This window comes from Strix uralensis, chromosome 8 (assembly GCF_047716275.1).
Source record: "Strix uralensis isolate ZFMK-TIS-50842 chromosome 8, bStrUra1, whole genome shotgun sequence".
Classification (NCBI taxonomy): Eukaryota; Metazoa; Chordata; class Aves; order Strigiformes; family Strigidae; genus Strix; species Strix uralensis.
In genome coordinates, this window is record NC_133979.1 from 345706 (window position 1) to 357937 (window position 12232).

Below are 12232 nucleotides of genomic sequence, written 5' to 3' on the forward strand. Positions count from 1 at the left end.
AACTGCAGGCCTCCCAAAAATGCTATGGCAGTGTCATAGGATGTCACATTGCAGCTCTGAGGGTTGTCAACTGTGTACTATGGTTCAGCTGTTCTTTAGTTTTCTTTTTTAGCCCAGATGTTTGTGCCAGCACTCAGACTGAGGCCTTATGAGCATCAGAGCATGCTGCCATAAAAATTTTATGTGACTGGATTTTAGTGCTTGACAGTGAGTCACCAATAGTGCAGCAAAACATGGTGCAAAACACGGTGCTGCTCTGTCAGGCTAGTTCTTACAACCTTCTTCACTCAGGGAGAACTGTTGCATTAGGTACTTACTCTTCACTGACTAGGCCAGAAAAATTGTGTATTTATCACATGGATTCTTTCACTGTCATTGCTCTAAGTTTGTGAAGAAGGTTACAGAGGATTAAGTTTATTAATCTTGATGGTTAGTCCTGGCACAGGCAATGAAAGAAGCTGTGTATTTTCTCTTCTGTTGGTCATTCCCCTTCTCTTTCTGCTGCAGAGTTCATTAGATGCAAAATGTATATGTTGTAAATCAGACCCAATTATTTTTTGTTTCACTTTGGAATTTAGCTGAGAGGCATCTTCCTCCGCCTACCCATCAGCTGATCCCAGTGATGGAATTTTCACAAAGTGTGCTAAATCTATATTTTAAAAACAGATTATTTTTAATTCATTTTATTAAAAGCATGACTGAAGCCTTAGGCACACAGGACAACTACTGCCAAGCAGGAGTAGTTTTAGACAATTAGATCAGAGCAGGTACAGTCTGAACACAAACTCTATCCAGAAGTGAGCAGTGTGTTCCATTGTTTGTACTCTGATAATTTCTACTAATAATTGAGAAACACACTGCAAAAGGTGAGTGATTAAATGTAAGACCAAGGATTGATACAAACCCAGTGAAACCAAGGGAGCCTTTTGGAATATTTCAGCAGACTTTGTATTGGAACTAAAAAGATTGCGAGGAGAATACACTGCTCTGCCCTTTTGATGAGCTGAGTTTTATTCTTGTTGGCTGTGTTAGTCCATCCAAACAGGCTGAAGGAAGTAAGCCTGGGCCATGTGGGCCTTTCTTATGGAAAAATGCTTAATAAGACTGAGATAGCAAAAAAAAAACCAACCCACCCCAACCAACATTGTGTTGCTTGTTCCTTTCTCCCAGGTTTGTCTGAGACATGAAAAATAATTCCAGGTTTAATATGCTACTTAGGAAAGGGATACTGTTGGCAGTTACGACTACTTCCAGGTTATCTATATGAAGCAGGTATAAGTTTTGCTACAAAATTCTTGTCATACTTTGAATCTGGTATGGTGGGGCTTGTCTCTACTGCTTTCTGTTTTGCTGGTGTTAAAGAAAAAATACAGTCAAATGTGAAAAATTAGTCCCTTTAATAATGTGACAAACTAATTTAAAAAAACTAATTTTGGGGCTAGGAAAACACCAGTGTATCAGAGTCATCTAACATCATGCAAGTAAGACCTGAAAGGTCTTTCAGGTCTGTATAGGAGCTTGATCCATTTGGGACCAGGCTTTTATGTGTATGAAAAGCAAGGTCATACTAAAGTAGAAAAAAACCCTCCCTCTTGTCAAGAGTCATGTTGGAAGAAAGTGTACATGGCACAAGCTACATACTCACTGAAATCACCAGAGAGCTGTCTGCTTTCTGATGTCATGTACACATATGAGTTACCAACCGATCACAGGAATTCCGAAGAGAGAGTTGATGCCTCCTAGGTGTTCCTATTAAGTAATGCTACTGAAATGAGTAAGTGGGGGGCTAACAAATGAAAAAGTAAATGGGGTTTAACACTGGTGAAGCACTTTACCTTTCCCTGAGCTTCAGAACACCACAGTTAATCTGAAATGCGGATAATCTGAATGTTCAGAAAGTGTTTGGTACCAAGCAGCATTAATTTACAAACTCCAAAACACAGGACAGCTAACATAGGTTAAAAAGGATTAGCAGATTAATTTTGGTAACCTAAAACCATTCCAGGTGAAAGCATTACAAATTCTCTATAACTGCAAGCCATGAAGATATGTTGTGCATCTGTCCTGAAAATTTCAATAAATTTGCAGTCTGCTACTCTGAGATCTTACATAGGTTCTGTCTCTACTGCACATATTGTTGTTGTTAAGTGCTGTTATTCTTACTGAAGTGACCTTGAGGGAAATGACAGTTCCACAAATGACTAAATACAATGTCACAAAGTTGAGAGAAAATGGGGTAATTACAGAGAAGCAAGTTCAAGGTGGTTTGCATAGATCAAAGCCTAAAGTGTATGCTAAGTGGGCTCCTGACATTCAGTATATAGTGCAAGAGGGGGAAGGTTGGGACTAAAATCTTTGTAATACCTGTAATCTTTTCCACATAATACAAGCACAAGGAAATGTTTGGGAGAAGATCAATGGTCTTTTCTACAGTTCTCTAGCAACCTGATTTTAGGGTGTCAGCTCAGGGTAGTGATACAGAATTTATTTTGGCATTATATCTTACTTTCAGATGATACTTAAAAATAAATGAATTTTCCGCTATTTAGGGTCAAATAAGCAGTTAGTAGTCAGAATAGTTCAAAGGCTAGTCATTGGCTAGTCATGAAGGAAGCTTAGTCAGGTCTGCACGCTACAGCTTAGAAATAACAATTCTGATAGTAACAGCTAGTGTGTACTTGATCCTCAAAGGGAAATAATGGTGCAGGTGAAAATGGCTTGGAGAAGAAATCCTGCTTCGAAGTGGAGAAGAGAAGTTGAAAAGGTCAATATAAATCTCTCTTCCTGTTCAGTAGTATGGTTCATGCTAGCATATAATAACATAAGTTGCCAGGTGCAGACCTAATAACTGAAAAATGGGATAATTGCCAAGTGAGAGGTCAGGAAATGTTTTAGTTTACGAAGTGAGAGTTTGTTTCCATCTTAGTGCGAATGGAGTCCATTAGATTCAGTCACACTCTGTGTATTTCTGTCACACACCCAGGTAATCCCATTAATTTCAATGCCATTGTGGCTGCCTGTGAACACTCAGATTTGTCTACATAGTTAGCTCCTCTTCCATTATTTTTTAAGTCCATTATATCATATTTTGGATACAAGCCAAATATATGTGTCCTGAAGGTAAAAAGTGAACTGGTTTGCTTTCTCATCCGTATCTTAGTTCAGTTTAGTTTGGTTTATGTTTTAGTTTTTCATTAGGAAATCTGCAAATCAGTACTCTACAGTGGTGATCAACAAAGATTAAAATGGTACATTAGAGGTGATACATTTTCATGCTAGTCAGCTTCAGCTATTAGCTGTGTACACTTGACTGAAATGTTAAAAGATATGTGTATATTTGCAGCTTGGGTGCATGGAGACCCCAGGAAAGTGATTTATCCAACTGACAGCTATGGGCAGTTCTGTGGTCAGAAAGATACCCTCAACGAGTGAGTACTAAATCCATTCACATACCTTTATTACACATGCACTATGAATAAGATGTGAGGTTTCAAATCTCTCTGTCTGCTGGAGGTTCTTGTGGGAAGTTGAAGAGACAGCGACACCCTTACTGTATTTATTCCAAACAAAGTTTAGAAATAGATTGGTTGCTCAGTGCAAATCTAGACCAAATTTACTACTATAATGCAGTTGTTCTCATTATTCAGTGAATATTTTTGGTAAAGTATCAATATAACTTAAATATTGCATCACTAATTCCATAGAAAGTGACTATCTGGCACAGCTCCTAACTGCCAAAGTTTGGATAGTTAATAACCCATTGAGTAACTCTTCTGTCCACCTTGGGATCAGAGTCATCCTAAAGCATTGTAGCCTGGTTCTTAGTTTTTCTAAACATGCACCAAATAACAGAAAAGACCGTAAATGAAAGCTCTTGGCTTTTTTTTTCTGGTGCTTGTTCAGTGCCAGTAGAGAGGAGACTGAGTGGTCTGGGAGACAGGTAGCTGCAACCATACCTTCCTTGGGGATATCAGCCAACGGCTCTATTTGTCTCTGTTTCCCAGTCTTTTTAAGTTTTGAATTATGAGTGTTAAATTAATTAGTTGGTATCAACAGAGTTCTTCTACAAGAAAATAGCTGCTCAGGAAAGAAAGATGTCACACCAATGTTTTCTCTGAAAATCTGTTTTATGAAACAGAATTTAAAAAATAATTTGCTTTTTCCCCTCACCTTCTCCCTTTTTAAAAGTAAGTATTAGGCACCCTTTATGCCCTTGTCAATGTCAAGAAGCTGGATGCTATGCAGGAAGTGAAACAGAAGCTACTGTTTGATAACAGCTCTTTGATGCTTCTTTCCTTTCCCATTTAGTTTTCTGGGAAAAAACTGAGGAAGCCACTGTCCAAAGGCAGTTCAGAAGGGGAGGAGCAGGAGATAGAGAGTGGAACAGAGGTAGAGCTAGGACTTTATATCCTCTCAATTGTTTCTTTACAGAAGAAACAGACTAGATAGTGTAAGAAGACCTGTTCCACCCTCCAGCTAAGATTCTTCACAGCAGTTGTTGGAAAGTCCAACTTCCTGAAGAGAAAAACCAGGAGAAAAAGTTGTAGTGTTGTGTGTGTTCCCCTCACTGTACCCCCTCTCTGCTCCCTTCCCGCCTCGCCCCCAATTTGTCCTTGTCCCCTCTCTGGTCTGTAGGAATCAGTGGGTAAATGGGAGTCTCAGACACAGTGTGTGGCATGCAGCCAGATGCTTCTCTCCAATTCTTATCATCCACTCCCATTCCCTCTTTCTCTTTGTTACTCAAGTCTTCCCTTTAGTTATTTTTTACAATGTGATTTTCAGCTTGTATTCACAAATGTCCCTCCCTATATATGATTGTTGGAGAATAATACAGCTACTGAGACTGCATTTTGGCACTTATTTGCTACATTGAGGAGTTTCTTATAAAAATATAAGCCAAAGACACATAATACAACCTACTGGAAAAGCAGGAGTGTTTATGGCAGTAGGCCAGGAGGCCCCTCTGAACAAGTCCCTCTAGTCCCTAAAAGCAGAGGTGTGGGATGTTCTTGTCAGGCTGTCACTGATACCATTGTCAGATTTTTAGATGCCCTGAAAGTAAGCAATGTGAAAGGCTCACCCAGGTCTATGGCCCTAGGGCCTAGTCTGAGACCTCTTCCTTGGAAAGCGATCACAGTCTCTGTGTTTTGAATCTTGTGCTTAGGACAAGCATCCCCAGCTAAAAACCAAGCCAACATTCACAGCTCATGCAAAAAGTCATTTGAACTCCAATGAATTCCATGCAGTCAAATTCTACCTTGTGTTGTCATGTGAATGTCTCTTAGGCCTCTTTGTGTCTCCCTGTAATCCATCCATTAATCTCCATGTAATCTCTAAGCTTGTTTTGCCTTCTACAGAGCACAGCGTAATCATGGAATACAACACAATTTCATTATAAAGAATACAGATGTAGTTCTCAGTGGCTGTTTTCTTGGGTTATGTATATGTTTAAACTTTCTTCTCTCCTGACAATATCAGCAAGTGAGCTAAAACATGAGGGAAAAAAAAGATTACATTAATGGCTTTGAGAAGCTCACAGATTATGAATACTGTCAAGAAACTATTGAAGAGCAATGACATTTCAGTCCAAAATTTTATTCTATTGATGTGAAGAAATAACAGCTAATGATGGTGAATTGTTTTTGCCAGGGTGCGTATTTCGTTAAGCAGTGCATAGTAGAACTCAGTGAAAACAATTTAACCTTGTGAAATGTCAGGCAGTTGAGCTAATCCCAGTTTTAAAGGAAGCTTGAATGTGCAGTGATGCTACATACTGGCTTTGAAGGCACAGCCATATTCAGCGATTGCTGGGAACCACATGCTGGAGAAATGTCAGAGGCTGTGTCCTGGACTGGGGGATGCGATGGAGAGGTGTGGGAGCAGGACTTGTGCCGAGTCTGCAGAGAGAAGAGGGGCAGCCCTGTTAGCCCAAGCACAGGTCATCGTCCCTCCTGCCATCCTGCCCCCAGGAGGCCCACATCCTCCCTCTGTGCTGCACGGCCGCGGTGTGGGTCAGTGGTGGCTCAGGCACCACTTACTGTGTTCTCCTGCACATCGTAGGCCATGGAGGGGCACACGCACCATTTCTTAGAGGGACACGCATGGCTGGCAGTCCCAGCGTGGCTGGCTGACTTTGAGTTCTCGTGTAAAAAGGGCAGGACTACTGCCACGCCATCTTCACTAGAGCTATCTGATAATTTTCTGACATAGCAAAGATTAACAGCATATTTTGCTGTGTCTTCAAAACCCAGGTTAAATCTGGAGATCTTGGGGTAATAAGTTTTCAACAAATCCAAACTGAGGTGACAGCTGCCTCAAGGTCTCAAGTTCCAGAAGTGTCAAGTGTGTGGATTCTGGGGTGAAAACCGCTCAGACTGTCCCTTATTTACATCAAAGGAGGTTTATCAGCATTATTAGCAGATGCTATTATTGTTCTGTTTCCCAGCCAGATGTTTTCGGTTCCCAACCATAAAAAGCTTTTGATTGGTTTTGGTGCCACCTTCTGATCAACAGAAAATCGGCAGCTTTTACAGTGTAGCGTTTGCTGATAGTAATTCTGCATGCGGTACATACACCATATGCTCAGTGTAAGCAAAGGAACCGCAGTTCCTTTTTTTGGGTTTTTGCAGGGGTATTTTACAGGCCTCACTTCTTAGAGGCAGGACTGCAGGTACCTGTAACAGTGCCTAGGGTTGTTTCAGCTTATAACCCTGCTGTGGAACAAACTTCTCAAAATTAACATTCTTTAGAACAAATACTTCTGGTTTCAGAGATGTCTTGGCACGGAACGTTCAGGGTCTGCTTGGGTTTTGGTTTTTTTGCCTTGTGTTTGCAATATGACCATTCACAATAATAGAATTTAAATATCGATATATGCTGTAAATTTTTGAATGGTACGATGTATAAGCACCTATATATATAACATTAATTATCTTATATCCACTACCACAGGAACAAGACCATTTTGTTTTACTTTAACATTCTGAAATGTGCCAGCCCCGTAGTGTTAATAAACCTACAGTGCCCTACAACACAGGTGAGTGAAATACAGAGATAAAATATTTTCTCTGCTTCTTAGTCATGGTGCTTAAGAACTAGACATACATTTGTTTGGATTTAAAAATTGTTGTTTATACCCTTCAAAATATAGTATGATTGTTTTATAGATGGTATGTGTAGCACATGGTCTCTGTAGCCTGTGATGGTCAGAAAAAATAAACAGAAATGCACGAGATTGTGTATTTTGGATAAGAGTTGACCAAAACCAGTCTTTTAGCTGAATACAGCAACTTGTTACTTAGGAATTCATCACAGACATCTATCCAGTAGTAATTAGTGCATGCAGAAAATAGTTTTGGTTGACATCTAGGCTTTTCCAAACTAGACATGTTCAAGAAAACGTGCATGTCCCCAGTGACAGGAGTATCTGGGTGTAGTTAGAGCTATGGCGCTTTCAAAAGTGAAGATCTTGAAAGCCTGTTCTTGCCTTATGCCACAATTTGTACTCCCTTAGCTGTGCTGCAACTTCTCGTGAAGCTGTGAAATAAACTCACTGAACTTGTGTGGGTTAAAATTATCTTCCTGATCTTTTTTACATGAGACAATTTTACTGACCTGGTTTGTTGAGCAGTTGCACAAGCAGTTATGTCAGTTCATCTCATGAGGCAACAACTTATGGCATGGGGTAGGTCAGGGGAATTAGGTGCAGGACTGCTCTGATCCAACTTTGCTGCCAAAGTAATTGTACTGTGTAATTAAACTGCAGGTGACAGAGTATGGTCTCAGCAATCTTGACAACATTCAGTGAAGTCCAGTATTAACTTGGATGAGGGTTGTTATGTGGTAACCAATTTACTGATTACAAATGTTAATTGTCTATTTATTTGACTATCATTTTAAAATGTTTCCCATTCCAGCTTGCCCTTACTCCTGATCCCTATCCTTGATAGATGTTTCTGGCCTATCAGTTAGTGTGACCGTATGGACTATTTGACACAGCTGAAGAGATGGAAATCTCCAGCAAGGAAGAACAAGAACCCTCTTAACACTGACCAGTTGCTGTCAGAATGGAAACTTTCTCTGTCGGCAGCAGATTTGCTTCAGGAATCCCCATCTGTCCACACACAGACACCGACACTGTTACCCTGCAGTCTTTAGACTCTCTTACTGGAACAATTCAGCCTGTTCAGAAATACTGAGGTCATTGTGTGGGATTTGACTGGTGCTGTGGTCAAGTTGGCAGTGGTCATGAATCAAGTAAGGTGAAATACTTGTTGAAGGAGAGTTTGGGGGAGCAGAGTAGTTATTTTGTTTCTTTTCAAACATACAACGTCTCCAACATTGACAATGTTTTTGAATGCTGTTTGCTACTGCAGATGGTTAATTCTCTGGTCATTTGTGAAAATGCTGAAGAAACGTTTGTTTGATAATTCCTCTTTTGAACTGCAGACAAGGTCTTTCGTTCCTGTCTCATTCATATCAAATAGCAGAAGAAAAAACCCCAAGAACTGGCATGGGAAGAGCTTCAGTTCTTGAGTAAGATTGTGCATTTGCAAACTGTTATTACAGTTCACTGGATCCATAGACAGCACGTTTCATTGCCTGTTTCATAGATGGGAAACTGAGGTTATAGTAAAGTGTATACTTGTTAGTCACCTGTTGTCCCAGAAGGTCAAAACTTCTTTCTGTGGTCCTTGCCCTGTGAGTAGTCCATAGAACTGTAGTACTCATCTGGAAAGATCCTCTTGCAGCATCTGCCCTGTTCCAGGGATTAGTACGAGACTTTTCCCAAAACTCCTTTAGGTGAATCATATATGGCGGAATGCCCTTGAGGTGAAATACAGTTTTGTACATGATGTCTCTCTGGTACTTAGATAGAAGAGCTTTGCAAAGGGTGTTTGGATAGCACAGCTTTGGAAACAGAGAACAGGTTTCTAGAAGAGGCTGAAACGCACTAAAAAGATGGACTTTAAACTACCTCACAGTATTTAGGAACACTGCGGAGTCAGAACGGCTGTTCTGACTCAGTTGCATGATTCCAGTGACCAGCAGAGCCTTCAGAGTTTGTGTGTTGGGGCAGCTGCTTCTCCATTACGTAAATCTAAATCTTAACTTCTGAGTGGATGCATTCATCAAACCCCAGTCCTCGCTTGATTTCTTACATAGATCCCATTTATAATGTCTGTACCTTGAGTGGTGTGAATTTTATTCCTGGCACGTTCACCCCTCTTGCTGTGTAACTAGGGGAGATTCATCATTAGAGTGTAGTAAAAAGTCACCTTGGAGTCATTTACACTAATTTGACTTGAATGATATCTGTGGAGATGTATTTGACTGCAGAGACTATATAGAAGGGTGGAACAATTTTAGCTACATGAGACTTTTTTTTAATAAAGTTCTCCTCATAAATGTAATAGAAAGAAATTACATGTATCCTGTGAAAGTAGCTACTGCACCACCTTGCTGCTGATGGAAGTAGAGGAGGAACCGACAGATTTTTTTTCCTGGTGTTCAAAAAAAAATATTTTTTTTTTTCCAAGAGACTGAAAGCTCTGCTTATCTACCAGAATGTGTAGAAGCTAAGAAGATACAGAGAGTGGCTTCATATGCCAGATATGAGGAGAGACTTTGAAAGTGTATTCTATCAAAGAATTTTAGAAGTATTCATCTAGGGAATCAAAAGGAAAACATATGTCCCTTTCTAAATACTGCAGTAAACGTTACAGAAGGCAATTCCATAAAACAGTACACTTCTATAGGTGGCCTTTTTCTTGCTTTTTAATTACACTGACTTCCCTTACCCTTCTCTACCCCCAGTGTATCTTTACTCATTTTTTTTTCTTTTCTTGCAGCTTTGTGTCTCAAAGTGCCCAGACAGGTTCGCAACCTACATTGATGTTCAGGCTTCCTACAGATACAAACCAGATCAGTGGAATTACTTCAGGCAGTTCTGCAAACCTGGTTTTAACAATCCTCGCAAGGTGTGTGTGTATCAGTAGGTGATGCTATACATTTTTTTCTTCAAGCAGTATGTAATATGCATGATTTTACTGAGCTACATCAAAGCTTTGAATTATTCTGATTTTGCCATATAAGGAGTTGTCCCATATATGTGGTTTGACAGTGATTTAATTGGGGTTGAAGGTCTCGTATGCACACCAAATACCCCACTCTTGAAATGATTACTTTCTGTTTAAAAGAATATATGCAGCTACCCATGTAGTTGCAGTACTGTGGCAAGCAGTATCCTTTAGTGCTTAGGTACTCCACAACAGCAGAGCAGAGTATCTCAAACCAGTTCTTAAGGCCCTGAGTCATCTACAATTACTTTGTAATTTAGCTAGGAAAATTAATCTATCCCTCACAAAACTGATTTTTCACTCAAATGTTCTGCGTTATTTTTCCCATCTTTGAAACACCTTGCAATTCAGCTATATTAATTGTGTTAAATTCTTACTCTTCTTTAAGAGAAGAGGCCAAGAGAAGGCAAGGAACAATTGCCCAGTCAGTTCTGGCTTAGATGCTGATCGAAAGTGAACAGGTCTTTTCTTTTTTGTCACTAGAACAGGGGAAAAGAATAGTCTTTGCCCAAATCACAATGGCAGTTTGGATTCTTGCGTCATGAATGTATCTTGCAGCTCCACCAGTCAAGTTTGGGGAGGAGGCTACAAAGCCCAGTTTAGGGCATTTTCTCAGACTGGGTGAGAAACAAAAAACACGTAGTTATTCTGCTATGTATTCAGCTTTCCTATTTTTCCCCTTTTTAGTCTGTTGCTCAAGTCCTACGTGATGAAGATTGTCCTTCGATGATCATTCCAAGCAGGCCTTGTGAGTGGTTCTACTTCTTAGACACATTTTAGCAGATTATAAGCGTTCACATTAAAGCACAACTCCAGTCTGAAAAGTGTTTTGTGGCAAGGTCACTAGGAGCTGTTTGTTATCTGACAGTGACATCCATTCAATTTTAAACAGTTTGAAAGTGTAAAGATTTGTTACTACTTTTTCTAACTGCCGTCCATGAACATTCTGTGGTCAGGTCAGGCTGAGCTCTTTCTTGCCCTTGAATCATCACTGATAACAAAAACTTTACAGCTTAAGTTGTGCCTTGCAAAACATATGTGCCAGCAACCCCACTGGCCTCAAGAAAATGTCATGAATGTAGGAAGAATCCTATGGCCAGCTGTTGAAGTTCAGGTGGTACTTGAGCCCAGCTACAATGCAGCTCGCTTTCCAGTTGCTGTGCTGGCTATGCAGGGCATACAGAGGAATTAAGGGGCCAAAAAATGTTTTTTGTCACTATGGTCAGCAGGTGTTTCTGAGTAGATAACCACAGGTCTCAGAGCTCATCTCAGCTGCAGAAGTGTAATACCAAGAGTAGCTGTCACTGATCCAGAAGCTCATGCAGATAAGATATTGCTGTTTATTTTTCCATGCTTTAAAATAGACAAATGTAAACCAGGGACAGGTTATCAGAAAGAGAAAATATGGATTACATTTAAAAAAAAATACTAAGAATTTGTATGAAAACTGAAGTACTGACCCAAAAGACAGAAAATACTTTGCAAAGAAGCTATTATCTTCTTTTAGACTACACAGGGCAAAGATTACAGAGGGAGGAAGAGACATGTTACTTAATTATTTCCTCACAATAATTAGTGGGGTAGATATTCTAGACTGAATATTGAACCCTGGCATCAGTACTTATTGGAAGCTGATGGGGAAAGCACAGAACTGTTCTATAAGTTAAAGTACACCTCTGTAGAGGAGTGACCCGCTCTTCCCTTTGGAATGAAAACCAGGACTTTTTGCAGCCAAGAGCAGGGCAACATGGATGAGTATGTAAACATCTCTCCTTTTCTCTCTCTTTTATTATCTCCTCCTCCCTCTGTCTAACCAATAGTTCCTGTCTTTTTTCCATTGTTTCCTCTCCAAGAATATCTAGTAATAGTGGCTGGTACTGGAGCTCATCTGGCATATGAGGAACTGACACTTGCTGTTGTGTATTTTTTTGTGTGCTAATACTATTCGTGACCAGTCGTGTTGAGTCTGTCCCTGGAGGCTGGTTTGATTATTACCATGAAATGATATATTTGAGAAGCTGCAGTTTTTGTAAGCTGCCCAGATACTGACAGAGAGTAAGTTCTGCATTTATTACAAATTATTAAACTGCTACACGTACTACTGTTGTTATTTGGTAGCACCTGGAATCTCCAGTTGAAAGCTACGGTCCCAC

The 12232-nt window shown here is 40.0% G+C and overlaps 1 protein-coding gene across 2 annotated transcripts in view; it reads left to right on the forward strand.

Moving 5' to 3' along the window:
* Nucleotides 1–12232, forward strand: part of SLC44A5 (solute carrier family 44 member 5) — an 89328-nt gene that overhangs the window by 49669 nt on the left and 27427 nt on the right. Inside the window, exons 4-7 of one of the 2 annotated variants that reach the window (XM_074875738.1) lie at nucleotides 3344–3428; nucleotides 6952–7036; nucleotides 9852–9980; nucleotides 10767–10827. In XM_074875738.1, the coding sequence (XP_074731839.1) occupies nucleotides 3344–3428; nucleotides 6952–7036; nucleotides 9852–9980; nucleotides 10767–10827 (360 nt within the window). Of the gene's footprint in view, nucleotides 1–3343; nucleotides 3429–6951; nucleotides 7037–7956; nucleotides 8257–9851; nucleotides 9981–10766; nucleotides 10828–12232 lie in introns of those variants that run through there. The other variant, XM_074875737.1, reaches the window with a different exon arrangement.